The sequence below is a fragment of the Hemiscyllium ocellatum genome, chromosome 21, assembly GCF_020745735.1.
Source record: "Hemiscyllium ocellatum isolate sHemOce1 chromosome 21, sHemOce1.pat.X.cur, whole genome shotgun sequence".
Taxonomy (NCBI): Eukaryota; Metazoa; Chordata; class Chondrichthyes; order Orectolobiformes; family Hemiscylliidae; genus Hemiscyllium; species Hemiscyllium ocellatum.
Window position 1 is genome coordinate 60,597,617 of NC_083421.1, and position 25,930 is coordinate 60,623,546.

Consider the following 25,930-nt stretch of genomic DNA (forward strand, 5'->3'; position numbering starts at 1 on the left):
TGTCCCCACCCCCCACTGTCACAAATTTTCAGACAGAAGAATTAACCCAGGGGAGTTCCTGCGATTAATTTCTTGAATTTAAATCATTTCGGAGCAAGATGACTGAATGTCACCGTTCATGATAATTTATCTCCTGGATCCGTGAAGTAAATTTTAGATATTTTTAAGATTTCTTGCTTCCCACAAGGCTGTCATGATCAACTCCGCAAGACTATTTATTGGAAATAGGAAATAACTATCTCCACCCCCTTTACTATTTCTGAAGATGTGGGTATCACTGGCAAGGTAGCAGTTTATTACCCTTCCCTTATTGCCCTGAACTGACTCAGCCATTTCAGAGGGCAGGTAAGAGACTTTGCTGTGGATCTGGAGTCACATGTAGTCCAGGTCAGATAAGGATGGCAGTTTCCTTCCTGAAGGGCGTTAGTGTGATACTAGATAGGATTCCCCTCACCCTCAACAATGGATTCATGGTCATCATTAGACTCTTCATTCCAGGTTGGTGGGGTTTGAACCCAGGTGCCCAGGTACTGCAGACTGTTAGTTCAGTAATAATACCACTTGGCCATCAACTCCCTAAGGCTAGCACTGACACAGAATAATAAACAGCAGAATAGGAGGCCATTCAGCCCAACCCCTCCTATGCTGCACATTTCCTGTGTTTCTATCACCTTAATATTTCACCTCAGTTTGTATCCATTTCCAGACTCCGAGGGTAGAATTCCTTCTCCTGTAACTTCCAGCTTCATCCCAGTTTCCCACTGCAGTGTTGACCACAGCAGTATCCCTCCCAGAAACTCTCTACTGGGTTTTCTCAATCAGCAGAGAGCACGCTCAGAGCTCTGTCCCACCCACCTCTCACATCAGTGCTGCCTTCTTCTGTTGCCATGATTACATGAACAAGTCCTCTGCACAGATTTGAGAACTTATTACAGTTTTAACAATGATTGTGAATTGGCAGCAAAAAGATGTCTCCATTGCCTATATTCAGGGAAGCTATAAAATGAATAGTTCGCTTCATGCATGGTATTTCCCTAAATTATCAAAAAGATGTTCAGGAAATGAGGAAAAGGTTCACAAGGGTGTTACCATGAATGAGAGGAAAACTTGAGCAAGGCTGTATGGAAAAGAAAGGGCTCAAAGGTGGCCGAATCGATGTTTTTAAAATCACAAAAAAATTCAAAAAAGATGGATGTGGGAAAACAGTTTCCAATCCAGGGTAAGTCCAGAAAAAAGGAGGGGTGAATATAAAATTACCATCCTGAAAGGAAAGCAAAATAAATGTGTGAGGGAAAAGAAATCAGATTGGTGAAAGGTTTCACATTAATACCAATAAGTGCTCCACAAATCTCCTTTTAGAAAACAGTGTGCCTTTTCATTCCTGAAGACAGGGAAAAAATCCTTCATTCATTTGTGTTTTGTGAAATGTAGGACCCAGATAGAATGAGGGAAGATTGACTTATTTTCACTCGGGGAGAGTGTTTTGATTCCGTTGATCAGAGTAAACATCCTAATGGGATACTTCATATGACTCCTCACCCTTTGAACACTATGTATACATTTGCTGTGATCTCTCCTCAAACATGTGTGTTTGAGGCAATCAGAATAGACCACCTCAACAGATCTGGAGAGAGAAAACAATTAATGTTTAAAATCCAATATGATTTTTTCAGCATTCTGAAGATGCTTCATCTTCTTCTGATATTTAGAGAATGTTACATACATACACGTATACATACAACACTACACTGCATACACACATGTACGACACACACACACGCTCAAACACACATGTACATATATTACACCTGCACACACACATGTACAACACACAGGTGTACACAGACACAATGTACATACAACACAACACCTGCAAACACATGGTAACACACACAGATACACATATATATACAGAACAACACTTGCATGCACACATATACAATACACACGCAGATGGACATATTCAGACACACATGCACATATAGTACAACACACATATAATACACACATGTTGTCTGTGGGGAGGCTTTGGTCTAGAGCTATTATTGCTAGACTATTAATCCAGAAACTCAGCTAATGTTCTGTGGACTTGGTGTTCAAATCCTGCTGTGGCAGAGGATGGAAATTGAATTCAATAAAGAATGTGGAATTAAGGTTCTAATGATGAACCATTGTTGATTGTCAGAAATACCTATCTGGTTCATTAATGGCCTTTAGAGAAGGGAACATAGGGATGGGCAATAAAAGCTGGCCTAGCCAGCAATACCCTCATCCTGTGAATGGGTTTTTAAAAACTGTCGAAGCAGGAGTTGAGCTTACACCTTTTCCAACTATCAAGGAGATCAGGAAGTTTCAGAATGGTGTTATGAATGTAACTCATTTATCAGAGTGAGATGGGCTGTGAATAAAGGGGAGACACACTACTTGGTTTTCTGGAAAGTATTTGACAAGAGGCCACATAAAGTTATTGTACAAAATCAGAGGTTTAGAAGGAGGTTACATAGTAACGTGGATAAACTTTAACACCTTGAGACTGTGAACCCAACCCCATTCCTTCTCTTTCTTTTAGCTTTGCTTGTTGCCATTTCTGTCACAATGACCTCTCTCCCCACCTCCACACTTCTCCAATGGGACTGTATGCTCTTTCCAGTCTCACAGTTAGACACACCATTGTTCTGCCATTCTCCCATTCCAATCACTTAATCTGCACTTTCAACATCCTCTTTCCCCCAGCACGCCAGCTTCCCCACCAACTATGGCATAAATGTTGTCCCCTCCACACAGGACGTCAGTTCTGATGAAGAGCCATTTAGACTTGAAACGTTAGCTTGCTCTCTCTCCATGGATGCTGCCTGTCCCATTGAGATCTCCAGCATCTTTGGTTCTCAGCATAGCTACAGGATTGACTGGTGAACCGAAACCAGAGAGGATCTATAAGTGGATCTTTGTCTGATTGGCAGGATTGTTCAGGGAAGCCTTGCAGGTTTACTGAGCTGTCAGTGACAAAGATGAGGGGCTCAAAGGTTTGGTGGCCAAATTTGTAGATAACATAAAGTTGGTCAGAACATGTGTTGTGAAGGGTACAATAGGAAGATGCAGATGGATATAGATTGACAGAATGGGCAAAAAATCTGGGTGAACGATGTGTCCTCTAGTTCTAGGTTTCCTGCTCCCCTCCAAACATTCTGTCAGCTCCCACACGGTCATGTTCCCTTCAGAATCACAATGGGTTCACTAAGAACATTTCTCATCCTGCCAACCTCCAAAGGGTTCAACCATTCCCCACAATTCGAGCTTCGTCTAAGAGCTAGGCTTTACAAAATGACTTAAAGGGAGAAGGAGATGTCATTGGTGAGGTGAATCCAAATATTAGGGCCCGAGCAGCTAAAGACAGATCTGCCCAGAGATTAAAAATCAGATTCAGATTCCTCAATCACATTCTGGAACTCCCTCATTTCAGCCAAGTTGACTTTCACCAAAGTATTGGAGGGAATATCATACAGTACTGAGGTACATTAGGGCAGCCTGGTTGCTCAGTGGTTAGCACTGCTGCGTCACAGCGCCAGAGACCTGTGTTTGATTCCAGCCTCGGGCGACTGTCTGTGTGGAGTTTGCACATTCTTCCCGTATCTGTGTGGATTTCCTCCGGGTGCTCCAGTTTCTTCCCACTGTGCAAAGATATGCCAGTTACATGGATTGGCCATGCTAAATTGCCCATAGTGTTCAGGGATGTGTAGGAAAGGTGAGATATGCAGGGTTATGGGGATGCTCTTTAGAGGGTCGGTATGGACTTGATGAGCTGAATGGCCTGCTTTCACATCATAGCAATTCTATGATTCAAGTGAAGGAATGATTGAGGGGATAAGGGGACCTCAAGAATTATTATCCCATAACCCATCCAGTAAATGGAGTGACAAAGCAGCTGAAACCAACATCCCCACAGATTGCCGGTTCCATCCATGATTATTCTACAAGCTGTGCAGAACATTCTTCATCAGAGTTTGTTATTTCCCGTCTAGGGACCCGAAGGAAAACCAGGGAAACCTGGAGAGAGAGGAAAACCTGGCAGAAAGGTTAGTCATGCTTGCATTTATTTTTATTGAATCATAAAAAGGTCACATCTCACATGAAGGTTTAACTTGTGGGACCAATTATTAAGGCCAGAAGCCAAGAGGGTTGACTTTCACAGGAGTGATGTTTCTGAAATGTTTGTGCTGAATTGGAACCAAAGTAAAATCCAAAAGAGACCTTCACAACAAAGTGACATTAAAAAAAGACACCCAAAAATTCACAGTAATTATCTTACATGCATTGGTTCATTTATTGCCAAATATTTACATTTGTATGGGAGTTTGAGTATTGCTGAAAGAAACAATACATTTTGTTGAAGCTTTTTGCATTGCATTCATCAGAACTTTTTGCAAGAATGCCAATGTAAAGGTGGAACAACGTTTTAGACTGCATGGGATGCAAGTGCTGATTGGTTGCAACATGCACTCTGGTAGAATCTCAGTGGCACTATCTCGACCAATCAGAGGTGCCTTTCCAACCAATCAACTTTCACTTCCTATCTAGTCTGCAATGTTGATGCCCTTTTATATGGGTATTCTTGCAAATTGTCCTGATGGGTGCAGCACAGATGCTTTGAAGAAATGCGTGTTTTGCTCAGCAGTCCAATAACATTTATGCAAGATCTAACATTTATTTATTGGTACCTATCTTTCTTAATACCTATACGTTTACAATGAAAGTGACAATTAACGTCTCCAGGACTGTACTCGGGTTCTGAAGCTGTTGAGCTTTTTGTCCCTGGAAGATGCATGTGACTTTTACACAAAGTAAATGAAAAATTAGGGTTTTTTTTAAACTCTAGGTCATGGAGTCAGCTTGTGCATGAGGTTGGCTTTTATATGGGTATTTATGTTATTAATCAGCTTTTATTCCAAGATCTCAGTCCTTCTGCAAAATCACTATACAGGTAAAGACCACGCTTGCTGTATATGTACAAGACCATAATGAGGCCATAAGAAATAGGAACAGGAGGAGGCCTTTCTGCCCTTTGAGCCTGTTCCACTATTTGATAGGATCATGAACGATCTGACACTCTACATATCCACATCCTGCCCTTTCCCTGTAACCTCATCAAGAATCTATCTATCTCAGCCTTAAATATATACAAGGAGTCTGTCCCCACAGCTCTCTGTGGCAAGGAGTTCCAAAGACTCACAACCCTCTGAGAGAAGAAATTCCTCCTTATCTCAATGTTAAACTGGTGCCCCTTTATCCTGAAACTCTGCCCTCTGTTCCTAGACTTATCGAGGTGTCATAGAATCTCTACAATGTGGAAGCAGGCCATCCAGCCCATTGCATCCACATGGACCCACACCCCTAACCTACCCCTGTAACCCTGCATTTCCCATGGCTAATCCACGTAGCCTGCACATCCTAGACACAATGGGCAATTAAGCATGGCCAATTCACCCTAACCTACACATCTTTGGACTGTGGGAGGAAACCAGAACATCCTTTGGATCAGAAGTTGGTGCACTTCCTTGCTCTGTCTTCTAAGCTGATGATGTGTTGTTCTAACATTTAAGATTTAAATCCAGTTGAAAGTACTGAATTGATTCACAACCTGCTAATATAATAGCGGCAAAGTGTTGCACAACATAATCGTTTGAGTATCCATGAACTCCTGTTGAAAGTTATATTGTGGAATTTATATGTAGTATTGTAATCTTTAGTAGTACTTATGTGTGAGATATTAAGGATGTGTAATTTCCTCTATGATCTTGGACAGGATCCAGAGACAATGTGGAAAACTATTCAGTTTCTGGAAACTAACATCACTCTACCCCTCAACTCTATACACACAGCAAATTATACTCCACAGAATCATTACGGTGCATAAGGAAGCCATTCGGCCCATCGAACCCATACCCGTTCTATCACCTAGCACCCATTTCCTGCCCTTTCTCCCTATATATCTGCACACCATTACTATCCAAACTCCTCCTGAGTGCCTCAATTGAACCTGCCCAACCACATTTCCAGGCATTGTATTCCACACCCTAACTAAATGTAAAATTGCCATACTCCCAGAGGATTGCTGTTTCATAAGAGAGAGAGACAGGTAACTGAACAGTCACCCTGTCTCAGGTGAGGTTGTGAAGAGTACCCTCAGCCAGTGCAGGAATTGAACCCACACTGTTGTATCACACTGCATTATAAACCAGCCATCCAGACAACTGAGCTGTCTGACCCCAGTCTGCTGACTACTCGCTGGTTGAAACAAAATGCATCATTTTTACATCACTTTCAATCTATGCTCTCTCTTTCCCAGATGCTATTTCTGTACAAATTATTTATGCATGCTTAAAACATCAGCTGAATAATAAGAGATGGATTAAGTCAGCTGTGGAGCGTGATTGGTTTCTTTAAATTCCTTGCAAATGGAAGTTTTGTTTTGCCATGGTCATGGAGAGTTGTCCTCTCTGTCTGAAACACAGTTTGTATCCCATTGAACATTGCTCACAACCTCTCACAGGTCACCCTCACACTCAGACTCCTCACACCAGCTCAGCTCTGATACTTCCTCTTCTGCACATGTCAAATTATTCAATAGATTCAAGACACTTTACTCTTAAATAGTCTTGTTTGTGTTTTTTTTTTGCAGTTTGCACTGTGGGCACCCAGTGTGCTGGAATTGTAATGCATTTGTTGTGTGATGAAATTTTTGTTAACCCTTCCATGTGTTATGCCCTTTAGGGTAGTAAAGGTCACTTGGGACATCTAGGAGAGACCGGACCTCCAGGAGATCCAGGACCTGAGGGGACCCAGGGACCAAAGGGATCCCGAGGCACACGAGGAGCTCTGGTAATCACTTTGTAACCTCTCTTGCTAAAGCAAACCACCTCCTCCTCCCCCCCCACTCACAGTCTGTCACAAACACACACACTCACACTCTGTCCCTCTCTCTCACACACACACACAAACATACTCTCTCTCTTTACCACTGAGACCTCAGAGCAATTCCATTGTGTGCTTGAGGAGAGACATAAATGCTGCATGTCCCCTCTCCAGAGGAAGTTCTCAACTTTGGGGAGGTGATGGCATGGTGGTATTATCACTAGCTTGTTACTCCAGAGACCAGGGAATGTTCCAGGGACCTGGGTTCAAATCCTGTCAATGGAAGATGGTGGAACATTAATTCAGTAAAGAATTTGGAATTAATGGTGACCATTGTCAATTGTTAGGAAAACTCATCTGGTTCACTAGTCTCCTTCAGAGAGGGAAATCTACCATCCTTACCTGGTCTGGCCCACACCCACAGCAGTATGGTTGACCTTCTGGATAATAAATGATGCTGTCATCCTGTAAATGAATTAATAAAGGACTAATCACCCTGAACTCAGCAAATTGCCTGGCTTCAGGATGAGTAATGGAGGCATTAGTAATGTGCACATTTAATCAAAAACTGTATACGTGCCACCTGTTTAATTACCTCTACAGTATAATGCCAGCCACAGGACAGGATATTAAATTAAAATTGGAGTTTGCCAATGTACAATATCATTGACAGCTCTGCACATTGAACATTCTGCCCACTAAATGGTACTCAGAGACAGAATGGTGTTGCATGTAGCACATTGGTGATGCCACACTTGTGTATTGGTGAAAAGAGAGGCATAATTCTTCATTTTTCTTCTCACACTAATCAGTGCAAGATTACGAAATTTCACATGACCACAACAATTTTTACCGAAGGAGAAAAGGGTAGTGGTTGGTTGACAGGTCACCTCTGATAAGAATATGGTGTCATAGAAACAAGCCTAAATCTCAACAGCAGCTGCAAAATCCATGCTCCTCTCAGTCCACCATTGTACAACATAATGTTCAAGCCTTGCACGTCTTTTGATTATCCGGGGACTAGGGCAGCCTTTAGTTACTTGTTTCTTTCTCCATGGCAACACTGCTGCCCAGTCTGAGTTGACCAATCAGCAACCTTTTCTCCTGTGGATAAAATTAGTGTAATTCTTTGAAATTTGGTATTCTTGCATTGGTCCTGAAGAATGCAGGAGGGAAGGCTTCAATCACACGTCTCTCTCTTTTCAGCGATATCCATGTGGGAAGTGAGGAATGATGAGGATGTAGCACAGAACAGGTTGCTGCCTGTAAATGATCATTTACTGAGAATGCAGGAGTTCTCCTTGTGCAGCAGCACAGTAGATACAGAAGGATAAACTGTTGTGTTGCAGCAGGCGATACTGCAAGGTGTGTTTAAAATACAGTACTTTTCCAAAAAAGAAGTGTAATATGTGCCAATTTGTATTTCTCAGAATTAATAGATTAAAATTGCACCTCAGCAACAGATTAACTCTATTCATGAGCTATTGGATTAAGTACATTGATGGAGAAAGATATGTGTGTAGCTTTTGCCTTTTGCAGTAACTGCTGGAAGTCCAGTTGAACTTACAAATTCAAATATGTAGATCCCAACTGCCACTTTAACAAGGCAAATCAAAAATGAATTGAATTTATTTTCCACTGACTGGATGAATGAAAAGATTTCAGATTTACGAGCCCTTGATTATCTGATCAGCTTTCCTTCCCTTCTCTGTCAGGGAGCTCCAGGTCGCATGGGGGCTCAGGGTGAACCAGGAATCGCAGGCTATGAGGTAAGGACACACTTGATGCTGCTTTACACCACAGTATGACCACTCACTGCACAAACAAAACCAAGGACAGCAGATGCTGGAAATCTGAAATAAAAATAGACACGGCTGGGGAAACTCAGCATTAATGGCAGCAACTTTGCAGAGAGAAACAGAGCTACTGTTTCAGGTCCAATGACCCTTCTTCAGAACTGGGAAAGGGCAGGAAAGTGGAGGCAAGCAGTGTGGGGACTTTTTATATGGTGGAGCATACCTGAGGCAGCCAACTCCTGTTCCTATTCCCTATGGGCTTTCAGCACTCCAGGTGTGGGCTCACCATGACTCTGTATAGGTGCACATCCGTCCTTCTGAACTCAAACCCTCTTTCTGAAGGCCAGTGCACCATTTGCCTTCCTATTTGCTTCCTGCACCTTCCTGTCTACTTTCAGTGACTGCTATAGAAGGAGACCCTGATCCCTTTGTACATTGACACTTGCCAATATATCACCGTTTAAATATTATTCTGTCTTTCTACTTCTCACACACACAACTTCACATTTAGTCACACCTGCCCATGTGTGCCCACTCACTCAATCTGTCTAAATCATCTCGAAGTCTCCTTGCATTCTTCTCACAACTCACAATCCTGCCAGAACCTTTGCCGTCATAGGGTCATACAGTACAGAAACAGACCCTTCGGTCCAACCAGTCCATGCTGACCATAATCTCTAACTAAACTAGTCCCACCTGCCTGCTCCTGGTCCATATCCCTCCAAATCTTTCAGATTCTTGTATATATCCAAATGTCTATTAAAAGTTGTAACTCTAATCACATCCACCATTTTTTCTGGAAGTTCATTCCACGTGCACACCACCCTCTGTGTGACAAAGTTGCCCCTCGTGTCTTTTTTAAATCTTTCTCCTCTCACCTTAAGAATATGTCACCTAGTCTTTACGTTCCCCAGCGCTAGGAAAAAGACACCTGCTATTCATGTTATCTATACCCCAGATTCTATAAACCTCCATAAGGTCTTTGAAACTGAAGCAGCAGGAGAAAACCTTGGTGTTATGGTGTTTCTCCCTCCACAGATACTGCCAGACCTACTGGTTTTCTATTGCCATTTCTGTCTTTGTTATGGGCAACTAATTTTGGTTTCTCAGCAGTCCCTGGGACACAGCCATGATAACGGCTACGAACAAAGATGAAACCATTGATGCTGGACCAGTGGAAGTAAAAAACGGTCAAAGTCTCCTGCATTCTGGAGCAGGATTCGAAATCCAACTCCAAAACTTACTGTGGGAAGTGCATAAGTACACAGGAGATAGGACCAGAGTTAAGTCATTCAGCCCATCAAGTCTGTTCTGCCATTCGATCATGGCTGATATGCTCCTCACTCCCATTTTCCTGCCTTCTCCCCATACCCCTTCAACCCATTACCAATTAAACATCAGTCAAACTCCTCCTTAAATTTACTCACTGTCCCAGCATCCACCGCACTTTGAGGTAGCAAATTCCATAGATTCACAACTCTTTGGGAGAAGTAGTCTCTCCTCAATTCTGTTTTAAATTTGCTACCCCTTGTCCTAAGATTGTGATCTCTCGTCCTAGAATGTCCTACAAGAGGAAGCATCTGCTCCATGTCTATCTTATCCATACCTTTTATCATCTTGAATGCCTCAATTTGATCTCCCCTCATTCTTCTTAATGCCAGACTGTAGGCTGAATCTCTTTAATCTCTCTTTATACAACAAACCCCACATCTCTGGAATCAATCTAGTGAACCTCCTCTGAACTGTCTCCATTTTTCCTCAAATAAGGGGACCAAAACTCTGCACAATATTCTAGGTCTGCTCTCACCTCCAAAGCTCCTTCCTGTAAATATACTTCATAACTTCCTGTTAAACCCATAACTGTGCCACATGTGCATGTCTGCGTGGGTTTCCTCCGGGTGCTCCGGTTTCCTCTCTCAGTCCAAAAATGTGAAGGTTAGGTGAATTGTCTGTGTTAAATTACCCATAGTGTTAGGTGAAGGGGTAAATGTAGGGCAATGGGTCTGGGTGGGTTGCTCTTCGGAGAGTCGGTGTGGACTTGTTCGGCCGAAGGGCCTGTTTCCACACTGTAAGTAATCTAATCTAATCTAATCTAATCAGACTGGAGTCAGGAAATGTTTCACTTGTGTTGCAGCAAGGAAAAGTGAGAATGGTGTATGCTTTCTCGTGTCAAGGGCTGAGCAGAATTAAAATAGAATAAAGCGCGGTACCAGATAAATGACGGGGAGTGAGTTTGCAGATCCTTGAGAGGATAGAGAGAAGAATTGCCAGTTCCAGAGGTCAATAAGGTAGGCCAGAGAAGCTGGGGAACTGAAGAGACACCTGATAGAGGATTATGATTGGTTTAGATGAGGTAGCAATCATGAAACATCTACTCATTAGCTGATGTTACAAGGAAGAAGGAAGGTAGATTTAAGATTTTGGGAAAGAGAGGGTGAACGTGAGGAAAAACATTTTTAACTGAGAAAATGGTAACCGTCTGGTGTACAGGATTATGGGTACAGGGTGGATGGGTGATGTTGAAGTATTCAGTTAGCCATGGTGAGATTGAATGATGGGCTGAGTGATCTTGTCCAGTTTCTATATCCTGCATTCCTAACCAGGAATTTACTGGAAGGGTGTGGAATCAAAGACAGTGAATAATTTCAAAAGGAAATTTGTTGGGGCACCTTAAAATTAACTTTCAGGGTTATAACAGATTAATGTGCTTGGTAACTCCTGGTTTACTTTACAGAGATCCAGGATGGAGTTCAAGGGCCAAGTGGTCTCTTTCTCTACCATAATGAGTTTAGTGACTGAAAAAAACCCCAAGAACTTTGACTTGTTTTAAATCTTCAAACACTTTGAGTGATCCCCAGAAACCCCCCTCTCACCACCCCCTCCCCCCCTCCCCCGGCCAGTGGACAACATTTGATACTTTGATTTAAAGCAGTAAACTTTCACACAAGAGCCCTTCCTTTCCCAATTGATGAAAAATGTTTTTTCCACCCAAATGTCTAAACATTTACGAAGGGTCATCAAATCCACCCAGTCCAGCCAACCTCCTACACCTGTACACTGCCAACCCTCTCTCCCTGGATAATGTAACCACTGGCAAGAGGCAGGGAAAGAACCACAAAAGGAAAAATCTCGTGGATATTGTGAGAAAAAATTGGAAATATTATGCAGATCCCCCATGGCAATAAATTATAGCCCAAAAGATATTGCAGTCTCTTCTGACTCACTACAATCTCAGCAAATTTACAACTTAATCCTCCCTCTTCTCAAAACCCTATTTACGTCTATCTGGTAGGAAAAGCAGACAGAGCCAGTCCAGGGTTCCCTCAGATCAATCTATCACTTTAACCATCCACTCACTGCCTTTCCACTTTCTTGTAAAAGATGAAGTCTGGTGGTGGTTTAACCCAAGGTGTCACCACACCTCATGTGAGGGGAGAGGTTGAGAAGGAGAGCCCTCTTTGTTAATCTCAGCTAGTGTGGGAATTGAGCCCATGCTGTTGATATTATTTTACATTGTAAGCCAGCAGTCCAGTCAAATGAGTTTACTGACTCCACACCCTACTGGGTTTTTACAGTGATGGGGTGAAGTCTGACTTTTTATTTTATTATTCACTCACTGGATGAGGGCGTCGCTGGCCAGGCCAGCATTTATTGCCCATCCCTAGTTACTCAGAGGGCAGTTAAGTGTAGGAGGTTGACTGGACTGGGTGGATTTGATGACCCTTCGTAAATGTTTAGACATTTGGGTGGAAAAAACATTTTACATCAATTGGGAAAGGAAGGGCTCTTGTGTGAAGGTTTACTGCTTTAAATCAAACCGTTGCTGTGGGTCTGGAGTCATATGTAGGCCAGACCAGGGAAAGATGGCAGCTTCCCTCCCTAAGGGGGATTAGTGAAACAGGAATGCAATAGTTAGATGAAGATGGGGGGTGTGATGGTGATAGGATGAGCAGAGGGTGGAATGGATAGGTGGGAAGGAAGTTGGACAGGTCCTGAGGGCGATGCCGAATTGGAGAGTTGTATCTGGGATAAGGTGGGGGAGGGGATATGAGGAAACTGGTGAAATAATGTTGATTCCGTGTCCAAGGAAGAAAATGAGGTGTCCTTCCTCCAGTCGTCAGGTGGCTAGGATTTCGCAGTACTACTGGGTCATCACCTCCCCTTAAAAGAAACATTTGAATGAAACTTCTAACTTGATGGAAGTGGCCATTGGATCATCCAGGCCTCAACAGGGAGGGATCAGAAATGAGACCCATCACTGATTTTCCATAACTCTCACACACTGTCTGCACTAATTCATTGCATGTCTGAATCGACAGAGAAATGGTATTCCAGATCAAGCTGGGTTCTGTACCAACTGCTATCAAACCCCAGCGCACCAACATTGGGATCATACTTGACATATCATTACGTGTTCGCAGTCTTACATCTCGAGGCTGGAGAAATGGGAATAGTTTTCTGTGGAGAGGGGAAGGTTGTGGGGAAATTTAACAGAGGCATTCAGAGTGATGAGGGGAATCTGGCTGCAATAGCCAGTACAAAAGTGATGGAAGGAATCGAGAAGGAGAGGGCACAGACTTCAGGTGATTGTACTGGATACCAAGAAGCTGATCAGCGCAGCGAGTGGTCAGGGTCTGGAATGCACTGCACCTCCGTGAACCAGGTGTCAATCAAGACATTCAGGAGGATGTCAGAAAGGTACGTGAAAAGGAACAAGTGTGCAGAGTTGCAGGGAAATGGCAGGAGAATGGTAATAGATGGAGAGCCAGTGTATTTCTGGCATTTCTGATGGAATTGTTATTGGCGCTTTATGCTCACCCATTCCCTTACTAAGATCGCTACAAACTGAATTAGCAGCCAGTAAGGCAACAGGTAACAAAATCCCATCTGGTTCATTAATGTCCTTTAGAGAAGGAACTCTGCCATCCTTACGTGGTCTGGCTGACACGTAACTCCAAAGCCACAGCTATGAGGTTGTTTCAGAAAGAAAAATCACAGCTATTTGGAAATTTACAACACTCGATGGACCAGAATGTATCATTCAATGGTTTCACTTACTTTTCCTTCAATAACTTAATATCCTTCGCAAAAAGGCCCACCCAGCCATTCATATCAAGGGCAATTAGAGACAGGCATAGTCAGTGACGCCTACATTGTGTGAAAGAAATAATTAATGCTTTTAGCTGTTGACTTTAATTCAGTTGTGAAATAGAATTAGAATTAGGTTTGAGTGTCACGTGTACTCAAGTACAGGAGTACAGTGAAAAGTTTATAATGTTGTCCCACACGGTGCCATCTTAGGGTACAAAGTACCTGGGTACAAATCTTAGATAGAAAATAGTGAAGTAAAAAAGGGTACATTACCTTACAGTGATTCATAGTATAAGTTCAAAAATAAGAAATAAAGTTAAAAGGATAAACATTACTGTCAGATAATCAGATTACAGATAAACATTACATTGCAGTAGAATAAGTGCATTTAAAAGTCATTTTTGTCTTTTATAGGGACATAAAGGACCACCGGGACCAAAAGGACCACCAGGCCCAAAAGGTGAAAAGGTAACAACCATCTTATGTTTGAACATAACTTTTATATTGTCAGCACTGGAAGCTCCATGGAGCTAAATTGTGCTTTGCCAGTGACAACAGGTGAAGTGGGAGAGTGAATAACCTATAACAACTGAACAGGCAGATTTTCAGCTCCACCTTTGCGCAACTCCGACACTTTAAATGTCTGCTCCTGTCGGTCACCATGGTGGCACATGCCCCACGCTCACTTTCAATGTGCCCAGGTAAATCATTGAACAGACTATTACATGAACTGGGTCAACATCTCGTTCTGTACTCACTAAACCAGAAGGCCTGCAGCCCCACACGTCTGCAAAGGGCTTTGTGCATTGGAGACTAGGCTGAATCAAAGGTGAAATGGTCTTTTTGCTCACTAGTTGGTAGCTCGTTGTTTTATGTACTCATAGAAGTCTCTTAAGATCTCCTGAACTTCACAGAATCCCTACAGTGTGGAAACAGGCCATTTGGCCCAACAAGTCCACACCGATCCTCCCAGACCCATTACCCTATCCATTTACTTTACATTTACCCATGTCTAATTCACCTAACCTACACATTCCTGAACACTATGGGCAATTCACCAAACCTTCACATCTTTGGATTGTGGGAGGAAGCTGGAGCACCCATAGGAAACCCACGCTGACATGGGGGAGAATGTGCAAATTTCACACAGACAGTAACCCGGGTCCCTAGCGCTGTGAGGCAGCAGTGCTAACCTCTGAGCCAGCATGCCACCCTTGCTTCTCCAGTGTATCGCTACTCCCATTGAGAGAAGGCAAGGAATGAGGGTCACATTCTGATCATTATTATTTGACCTCTATTTCTGAAGCGAAGTGCTGGTGGGTTAGCACTGCAACTGTGACACTGCATTTCTGAAAGGTGAAATTTAATAGCTGCGCACATCCTGGTGACCATCAAATGTGGATTTGTGAATTTCTCTCTTTTTATTTCAAAAAATTTACTTTATTCATAAAAGTATTCTGATATCTATACAATTAGTGATGCCATACATGTGAATACATTCCATTTCTTTATGTACAGAGATCAGAATTAATCATTCGTATGTACAAGTCTGTACATTGACCATCCAGGTATTCTGCTGAGGCATCAGCGGACCCCAATTACTGAGTGGGCCCCTCTGTTCTTCTTAGGCAGGCAGACCTTACACGGTGGTCTTTCCCACCATGCCTTGGCAGCAGCTGCCCCAAGCTTCAGTCCCTCAGCGCGTAGTACTGGACCTTGGAATGTGTCAGTCTGCGACACTCAGTCGGGGTCAACTCCTTCAGCTGGAAGATCAACAGGTTTTGGACTGCCCAGAGAGCGTCCTTCACCGAGTTGCTGATCCTCCAGGCACAGTTGATGTTCGTCTCGGTGTGCGTCCTGGGGAACAGACCGTGGAACACGGAGTCCCGCATCACGGAGCTGCTCGAAACGAACCTCAACAAACACCACTGCATTCCTCTCCAGACTTTCTGTGTATAGGCACATTCCAGGAGGTGGTGTGTAACAGTCTCGTCCCCTCCACAGCCGTTTCAAGGGCAGTGTGCAGTGGGGTAGATAGTCCGGGCGTGCATAAGCGATCTCACAGGCAGAGCCCTTCTCACCACCAGCCAAGCCACGTCTTGGTGCTTGTTGGACAGTTCTGGCGATGAGGCATTCTGCCAAATGACTTTGACAGTCTGCTCAGGGAACTGCTCAGTAGGATCCACCCTCTCCTTTTCCCGAAGGGTCTCAAGGACACTACGTGCTGACCACTTCCTGATGGACTTGTGGTCAAAGGTGTTTTTCTTCATAATATGCTCCACGAAGGACAGGTGATACGGAACAGTCCAACTACTTGGAGCATTCCATGGCAGCAAGACCAGGCCCATCCTTCACAACACCGGGGACTGGTAGAACCTCAGTATGTAGTGACACTTGGTGTTTGCGTACCAGGGATCCATGCACAGCTTGATGCAGCCACACACAAAGGTGGCCATCAGGGTGAGTGTGGCACTGGGCGTGTTTTTCCCTCCGTTGCCCAGATCTTTATACATGCTGTCCCTTTGGACCCAGTCCATCTTTGATCCTCCACATGAAGTGGAAGATGGCCTGAGTGACTGCAACGGCACAGGTTCTGGGAATAGGCCAGACCTGTGCCACAAATAACAACACTGACAGTATCTCACACCTGATTACCCGCGATGGAGAGCGACCTTTACTCCCACCAACCTAATTTCGGCCTCGCTTTCCTGATCCACTCCTCCCAAGACTTGACGCACGCCCCAGCCGCTCCAAACCAAATATCCAGTACCTTCAGGTGGTCAGTCCTGACGGTGAAGGGGATCGAGGATTGATCGGCCCAGTTCCCAAAGAGCATGGCCTCGCTCTTGCCTCGGTTTACCTTGGTCCCCAAGGCCCGTTCAAACATGTCACAGATGCACATGAGTGTATGCGCGGACAACAAATCCAAGCAGAAAACAGCGATGTCATCCATGTACAGGGAGGCCTTAACCTGCAGGCCCCCGCTGCCAGAAATAGTCACCCCTCTCAGGCTTGCATTCTTCCTGATGGACTCAGCAGGTGGCTCTATGCAGCACACAAACAAGGCAGGAGAAAGAATGCAGCCCTACCTGACTCCAGACCTGACTGGGAAGCTATCTGATTCCCACCCCTTGATTGAGACTGCACTGACAATATTGGTGTAGAGCAGTCTGATCCAATTGCAGATTCCCTCCCCGAAGCCCATTTTGGAGAGAACATCTCTCATATACCTGTGTGATATCCTGTCAAAGGCTTTCTTCTGGTCCAGGCTGATCAGGCAGGTGTCCAACCCTCTGCCCTGCACGTAGGCGATCGTATCCCTGAGGAGTGCGAGACTCTCAGTGATCTTCCTGCCCAGTACAACACAGGTTTGGTCAGGGTGAATCACCGATCCCAGAGCAAACCTGACCCAGTTGGCGATGACCTTTCACAAGATTTTGTAATCCGCGTTTAATAGTGAGATTGGTCTCAAATTTCTGAGTTCCTCCCTCTCCCCCTTCCGCTTGTAGATGAAGGTGATGATGCCTTTTCTCATGGATTCACTCATGGTACCTGCCCGAAGCATGCTGCCATACACCTCCAGCAGGTCCTGGCCAATCAAGTCCCATAAAGCAGAATAGAGCTCGACCGGTAAACCGTCGCTTCCGGAAGTTTTGTTTTATTCTTTTCGAAGGACTCGAGGGCCTTGGTCAGCTCATCCAGAGATAATGGCTGGTCCAGCCTCTTCCATGTTCTGTCGTCTAAGACCTCTGTGATAGAGGACGGGAACGACTGGGAGATTGTGCTGTCAGTTAGCTTCAAGTGATACAGACTGGCATAGAAGGATTTGCTGATCCTCATGATGTCAGCCTGGATTTGTGAATTTCATGTTTTTAACATTTGTTGCTGAAATAACTGCACAGAGGCCAGTACCCCATAACCAGGTCACCCTTTACTTACATGTACTGAGTCCACTGGCTGTGGTCAGCCAGCTCAGAGTCAGTCCCTAAACTGAGGAGATTCTAACTCTTCTGTTAATTTTTCTCGTTTCTTTTTTTCTCTCTTCCCTGAATTGAGGAGATTCTAAATCTCCTGGTTAATCTCCTGTTAATATTGGTCAGCCGGGGCTTTCCTGATTGGCCCAGGTTAGCAACCCTAATCAAGGACCAAGTAGTCAGTGAGGTCCACCTGCTTCCAATCACTACACTTGCATTCTGCATTGAAACATACAGATTCCTGGGCGGGGGAAGGGTCCTGACAGGATTGATGCAGAAAGGTTGTTTTTCCTTGTGAGTGAGTCTAACAGCAGAGGGCATCATCTCAGAGTCAGGGGTCATAGAAACATAGAAGATGGGAGCAAAGGGAGGCTAATCAGCTCATTGAGCCTATTTCGCCATTCATCACAATCATGGCTGACCATCCATCTCAATAGCCAAATCCTGCTTTTGCCCCATAACCTTTGATCCCATTGACCCAAGTGCTATACCTAGCCATGTCTTGAATATATTCAATGTTTTGGTGTCAACTACTTCCTGTGGTAATGCATTCCACAGGCTCACTGCAAGTTGGGTGAAGAAATGTCTCATCTCTGTCCTAAATGGTTGATCCTGAATCCTCAGACTGTGACTTCCCCTGGTTCTAGATTCACCCACCATTAGGAATATCCTCTCTGCATCTACCCTGTCTGGACATTTCCCCCTAAGAATCTTACACGTTCCAGACAGAAATGAAGAGGAATTTCTTCTCTCAGAGGGAAGTAAATCTGTGGAATTCTTTACTTCAGAGGGCTGTTGAGGCTGGGTCATTAAGTATCTTCGAGGCTGGGATAGAAAGATTTTTCATCATTAAGGGAATTGAGGGTTATGATTTGATTCTTTTAAGTCATGTGAATTTGCATTGTTTTCCCATTGGAGATATCCCCAGTTCAAGGGGAGTTGGTTTGGGTTTTATAGTGTATTGCAGTGTTGTCAGGAGACACAGGGGATTGAAGGACTGAAGATTATATTGTTGGTTATGTTTTTTGATGGTCTGTTAGAGACCAGCTGATTCTCGTGAAGCTAAAGGAAAGCACTGCATCTTGAAATTAGAATTTTTCTTCTAATAATTTTCATACGGTCAAATTAAAGTGACACGTAGAACAGTACAGTGTGGGAGTAGGCCATTTGGTACAGTGAGTCTGTGCTGGCCCTTTGAATGAACAATCCAATCAGTACGTCTCTCCAGCTCTTTCCCTGTGTCCCTGCAGTTATCTTTCCTGTGAAATATTCACTTGATTCCCCTTTGAATACTTCTGTATAATCTGTTCATCCTCACCACTTCTGGCATTAAACAGCTTTTGCTGATGACCTGCCTAGTTCTTTTACAGGTTGCTTTGAAATAAAACTGACCTCTTTGCCATAATGCATTTACTCTGCCTGTCATAAAGCCACAGGTATAAATGTTTCATTCATTACTACGACAGGTTTTCTCCCAGGCACTCAACTTCAATCACACGGAATTGATATAGATAAGGTCACTGTTTCAAATGGACTTATTGACCTTGAAACCACAACTTCTTGAACTGACCCACATCCGTCTTCGTCTGTTGAAATCTAATTCCCAAAATATATTATACATGTTTCTCACAAGAAATATAGAGTTACCAGAGTGCAGATGAGGTTAGTTGGCCCATTAATCTCATGCTCATTCTCTGGGCAACAATCCAGTCAGTCCCATTCCCCCACTCCATCCCGGCAGGTCTATTTCCTTAAAGTGTCCATCCAGTTTCCTTTGAAACCATCCACCGTTTCTACCATCAGGTTCAAGAACAGCTTCCTCCCTGCTGTTATTTGACTGATTAATGGACCTCTCTAACTTCAAATGATGTTGATCTTGCTTGTGCACCTCTTGTACAGCTGTAACCTTGTATGCCTCACTCTGTCTAAGCACCCTTTGATTTGTATGTCCTTTTTTGCTAATGATCTGCTTGTACTGCTTACAAAACAAAACTTTTCACTGTACTTTGGTACATGTGACTACAATAAATCAAATCAAAGTCAAATCAGCACCCTTCTGGGGAATGGGTTCCAGGTCTTCCTAATACAGAACAACTTCGATTATCCGAACATCAATTATCCAAATTTTAGATTATCCAAACAAGATCTCAAGATCCGTAAAAAATGGCATTCAGTTATCAGTTAAATGGCATTATAACGTGCATTGCTGGATAACTGAGGCATGTTTGATAACCGGTACTCAAATTACCGCTTGTTAACGATAGACCAGTTATTGGTTAAATGGCATTATAGCATGCATTGCCAGACAACCAAGGCATGTTCGGATAACCAGCACTCTGAAATTACCGCTTGTTCATGATAAGCTCAGTTATCCAGACAATCAATAATCTGAACAAAACACTCTGCGCCCATCTCATTCAAATAATCGAGGTTGTTCTGTATTCCCCTCTATTTCCTGCCCATAATCTGTCCCCTCATCTTTGTACCTCTCGCTGTTGCGAGCAGTTTTCTCTTTGTCTATCGTAATCAAACCCTTTATGATTTTGAATGCTTGCAAATAATTTCCACTTAGCCTTCTCTACCATAGCCCCCAATTAGGTTGACTTTTGACCTGAGTGACGATCAATTTATATAATACAAAACACCTTTGTCAGAAAGTGTTAGTAATAGGGTTACTGTCACAATTCAGGAAGAGGAGAAGATATTTAAGATAAATGCAGCGAACCACATCAGCAGTAAATTTGGGGGTTATGGTGAGGGACTCATTCATTTGGGCCTTCAGTAAAACCAAATCATATTTCAGAGTGTGACAATCACCGTCGACATATTTGAAAACAGCGACTCATTTCTGGCTTCAGAAAAGATTCATTTTCTAGATGGTTTGAATAAAATTCAACAGTGAAATTGGAGAGTGAAGCAAGCAGCTCAGGTTTCCAAATATAGCAATTGTACATTGTAAAGAAAAAAGTTATTGTGTTCACTGGAGGGGAGATGGAAAAGATCGAGCTCTTAAACCAGCTTTGAGAGTAATTACTCCCATTTTCCAGTTGTTCTGACGTTCCGGGTTTTATTTGGTTGGTTTAAAACTCAATGAGTTCTCCAGACGTTAGCGAAATGGGACAGAGTTCTGCAGTTCATTGCTGATTCACCTCTCCAGTATCTGCGATTAGAAACAGCTGTATTGGACCCACGAGAGACAAACTCCACAAGTTTCGTGAGCGGCCCTGAAGGCGGGAACAACTGCCAAATTCTGACAGTCAAAATTAACTTGCTGTCTGCACACGAGCCAGAGGGAGAGGAAGATGCCGCTTCACTGGAAGATTAGGAAAGAAAATAGTTTCATAATGTCTGCTGTTGTGACTCACATGGAGCAGAGTTTGCAGTAAAAGTTTGCAAGTTCACAACTTTGCAGTAAAATGTGGAGAGCCAATTTGTCATCAAATTTTTGGGAAAGTCCAATAGGATTATCGAATGGTGCAGCACAGAGAGAGGCCATTCGGCCCCAACTCTTTGAAAGGGCTCTCCAATTAATCCCAGTAGGCCTGCAAATTGATTTTTTTCTTCTTCCCTACTGGCATTGGGTATTGCTGGCTGGACCAGTCTTTATTGCCCATCGCTAATTGCACTTTGAGAAGATGATGTTTAGCTGCTTTCTTGAACCACTCCAGTCCATACATAGGTACACCCTTAGGGAGGGTATTCCAGGATTTTGACCCAGTGACAGTGAAGGAACAGCAGTATATTTCAAGTCAATATGGTGTGGGGTTTGGAGGGGACTTCCAGAGGGTGGTATTCCCATGTGTTTGTCCTTCTAGATGGAAATAGTCAGAAGATGCTGTCTGAAAATTTTTGGTGAATTTCTACAGTGCACCTTGTAAATAGTGTACACTGCTGCTACTGAGCATTGGCAGAGGAGGGCGTAGATGCTGCAGGTAGTGGATAGAATACAGACCAAGAAGGTTACTTTGTCCTGGATGGTCTCAAGCTTGTTGAGTGTTGTCAGAGCTGCACCCATCCAGGCAAGTGAGCAGTATTCCATCACACTCATGACCTGTGCCTTGTAGATGTTGGGCAACTCTTTGAGTGTCTGTCCTTACTAAGTTGAGATGCTGCACTGTCGGAGGATCAGTGCTGAGGGAGTGCCGCACTGTCAGAGGGTCAGTGCTGAGGGAGCGCCGCACTGTCAGAGGGTCAGTAATGAGAGAGCGGTCACTGTCGGAGGGTCAGTGTGAGGGAACGCCGCACTGTCGGAGAGTCAGTGTTGAGTGAATACTGCACTTTTGAGGAAGTGCCGCATTATCAGAGGGCCAGCACTGAGGGAGCACCGCACTGTCAGAGAATCAGTGCTGAGGGAGCGCCACACTATCGGAGAGTCAATGCTGAGGGAGTGGGCACTGCTGAAGCGTCAGTGCTGAGGGAGTGCCACACTGTCGGAGAGTCAGTGTTGAGTTGAGTGCCGCACTGTTGAAGGGTCAATGCTGAGAGGCATTGAAGGAAATTAAAATCAAGATTTTTCTCATTACAGGGTGAACATGGGGATGATGGGAAAGTGGAAGGTCCTCCTGGTCCCCCTGGAGATAGGGTAAGTCCAATTTTTTAATACAAACATTGATTATTTTACTAATAAGCCAAATCTTCCATTAATATTGTCTTCAATAACTCTCGAGGCAATGTTAATCTTTCTTTTTATAGCCCTACCTACCTTTGATGATCACTTTAGTAAATCATATATCTATATATGGACTCTGCTCCATTTTTCCATCCGACGTTAGTATTTTTATTTCCAAAAGACATTGCCTCACATTTCTCTGCATTGAATTGCATGTGGAATCATTCTGCTTTTCCTGCAAACTTCATTCAGGAAACAAAACACTGCAGAGGTTGGAAACCTAAGCTAAAAACAGAAAATATTGGAAGTAATCAGTAGGTCAGTCAGCATCCAGGGAGAGAGAAGCAGATTAATGGGTAGCATTGAGCGGAGGTGATAGAGTCATACCCCAACAGCTGTGAAACCAGTGCACTCTCCATGTCTCTTCCTTTCAGCTTGAGGTCTTGCTCCAGGATCAGAAGTCAATATGCCCTTGTTCCATCCCCCAATCATGGGCTGGAATTGCTCAGCAGTACCACTGGGAGTGGTGGCCACTGCCAGTAATGCAGCCACTGGATACTTAATGTTGCTGAAGGCCACAGGTGAGTGATAGCGATCAGGGTCACAGGGCAGGGTCAGCAGTAAGGACATCACCCCTTGTTCGGACCCCAACTATTCACATTTTACCTTAACGATGTGGATGAAGGAACTGAGGGCATTGTTGCTAAGTTTGCAGGTGACATAAAGATGGGGAAGAAGTGTTGAGGAAGTGGGGAGGCTGCAGAAGGTCTTAGAGCAAGCTAGGAGTGTGGGCAAAGAAGTGGACAGATGGAACACAGTGTGGGACAGTGTGAGGTTAGAACAGAAAGAATAGAGGTGTAGACTATTTTCTAAATGGGGAAGGGCTTCAGAAATCTGAAGCACAAGTGGACTTGGGAGGCCTAGTTCAGGATTCTCTTCATGCTAACATGCAGGTTCACTTGGCAGTTAGGAAGATAAGTGCAATGTTAGCATTCATTTCAAGAGGGTTAGAATACATGAGCAGGGATGTACTGCTGAGGCTGCATAAGGCTCTGGTCAGATTACATTTAGAATATTGCGAGCAGTTTTGGGCTCCGTATCTAAGGAGAGATGTGCTGTCTTTGGAGGGAGTCCTGAGGAGGTTTGCAACAATGATCCTGGGGACAAAGTGCTTGTCATTTGAGGAGCGGTAGAGGACTCTGAGTCTGTCCTTGATGGACTTTAGAAGGATGAGGCGGATTCTGATTGAAACTTATAGAATACTGAGAGGCCTGGATTGAATGGACATGGAGAAGACGTTTCCATGAGTAGGAGAGACTAAGACACGAGGGCATAGCCTCAGAGTGAAGGGATAACCTTTTAGAACTGAGATGAGGAGGAATTTCTTTGGCCAGAAATGGTGAATCGGTGGAACTCATTGCCACAGAAGGCTGCCATTGAGTGTACTTAAAACTGAGATAGATAGGTGGAATAACACAGCCGTTTCACATCTATTGTGTCTGACTTCCAGCATCTGCAGTCCTTATTGTCTCCAAGAGATAGATAGGATCGTGGTGTCATTAACGTCATTACCAAGGGTTCAGTACTCAGGGCTGGAGATAGTGTCATTACCGTCATTACCAAGGGTTTAGTATTTAGGGCTGGAGATGGTGTCATTACCATCATTACCAAGGGTTCAGTACTCGGGGCTGGAGATGGTGTCATTACCATCATTACCAAGGGTTCAATATTCGGAGCTAGAGATGGTATCATTACCATCATTACCAAGGGTTCAGTACTCGGGGCTGGAGATGGTGTCATTACCATCATTACCAAGGGTTCAGTACTCGGGGCTGGAGATGGTGTCATTACCATCATTACCAAGGGTTCAATACTCGGAGCTAGAGATGGTGTCTTTACCATCATTACCAAGGGTTTAGTACTCGGTACTGGGGATGGTGTCATTGCCATCATTACCAAGGGTTTAGTACTCAGGGCTGGAGATGGTGTCATTACCATCATTACCAAGGGTTCAGTACTCGGAGCTAGAGATGGTGTCATTACTGTCATTACCAAGGGTTCAGTAATCGGTACTGGAGATGGTGTCATTACCATCATTACCAAGGGTTCAGTACTCAGGACTGGAGATGGTGTCATTACCATCATTACCAAGGGTTCAGTACTCAGGGCTGGAGATGGTGTCTTTACCATCATTACCAAGGGTTCAGTACTCGGTACTGGGGATGGTGTCATTGCCATCATTACCAAGGGTTCAGTACTCAGGACTGGAGATGGTGTCATTACCATCATTACCAAGGGTTCAGTACTCAGGGCTGGAGATGGTGTCATTACCATCATTACCAAGGGTTCAATACTCGGAGCTAGAGATGGTGTCATTACTGTCATTACCAAGGGTTCAGTAATCGGTACTGGAGATGGTGTCATTACCATCATTACCAAGGGTTCAGTACTCAGGACTGGAGATGGTGTCATTACCATCATTACCAAGGGTTCAGTACTCAGGGCTGGAGATGGTGTCATTACCATCATTACCAAGGGTTCAGTATTTGGGGCTGGAGATGGTGTCATTACCGTTATTACCAAGGGTCCAGTACTCGGGACTGGAGGTGGTGTTATTACCATCTTCTCATCTCTTTCTTGTCGATAAAGTGCAATGGCCGTTTCTGGTCTGTATTCTTTGCATGGGCTTTTGTAAATTACTGCACTAGGTATCCCGTATAGGCCAGGAGCACAGCTCCTATCCTTTGGAGCAGCCCCAGAGAATCTTGGATGTTTGAGGCTCAGTAGGACAAACATCAACTGCACCCAGAGGACCAACAAGTTGGTGAAAAGCACTCAGCCTGAAATGTGATGGCATTTCATTGCAAACTGTTGTCCTTGACCAACAGTTGCAGACTGCCACATTCTAAGCTTCAGGTTCACATCACTGTAGTTTGGGGCAGCTGTCGGACAGGCATAGTGGGAACAGTCCCTGTCTGATCAAAAACAGAAGTTGTTGGAAAAGCTCAGCAGGTCTGGCAGTGACCCTTCCCTCAATTCGGACCCAAAATATTAACTTTATTTCTCTTCACAGACGCTGCCAGACCTGCCTAGCTTTTCCAGCAACTTCTGTTTTTGTTTCGGATTTACCGCATCCGAAGTTCTTCTGAATTTTATTTAGTCACTGTCTAATGCCCCTCAGTAGTACGTTGAGGGGCAGCAAACTGTCGATCCCTCTGGGCTGTGTGCCTTACCAAGGCCGTGTGTGTGTGAATAGCGAGAGGGTCAAAAAAAAATTGTGGCACCTCAGCATGGACTGTGGTGTTTGAAGAAAAGCATTGTTTCGCTGCCTCTTTTAGAATGCTTCCTGTAAATACTAACACTGCAATCATGCTGAGCAAAACATGGAGACAAGTGGATTTTTATTGCAGGTTCTGGAATATTTATTCAAAACATTTTTAAATGTAATATGCTCCAAGGCCAGATGATTGGCTCTGGGGGAATCACAGTGGAGCTGAGTCAAAGATTTTCCAGGCTAGTGTTCAGAGAGTGCACCGTGTAGTTGCATACTT

General features: G+C 44.0%; 1 protein-coding gene across 2 annotated transcripts in view; it reads left to right on the top strand.

The window, feature by feature from the left end:
* The window catches only part of LOC132825922 (collagen alpha-1(XXVII) chain-like), a 593,955-nt gene that overhangs the window by 493,787 nt on the left and 74,238 nt on the right, over window positions 1–25,930 (top strand). For both annotated transcript variants that reach the window (XM_060841558.1, XM_060841557.1), the window contains exons 38-42: window positions 4,020–4,073; window positions 6,769–6,876; window positions 8,625–8,678; window positions 14,211–14,264; window positions 22,296–22,352. In XM_060841558.1, the coding sequence (XP_060697541.1) occupies window positions 4,020–4,073; window positions 6,769–6,876; window positions 8,625–8,678; window positions 14,211–14,264; window positions 22,296–22,352 (327 nt within the window). The remainder of the gene's footprint in view (window positions 1–4,019; window positions 4,074–6,768; window positions 6,877–8,624; window positions 8,679–14,210; window positions 14,265–22,295; window positions 22,353–25,930) is intronic.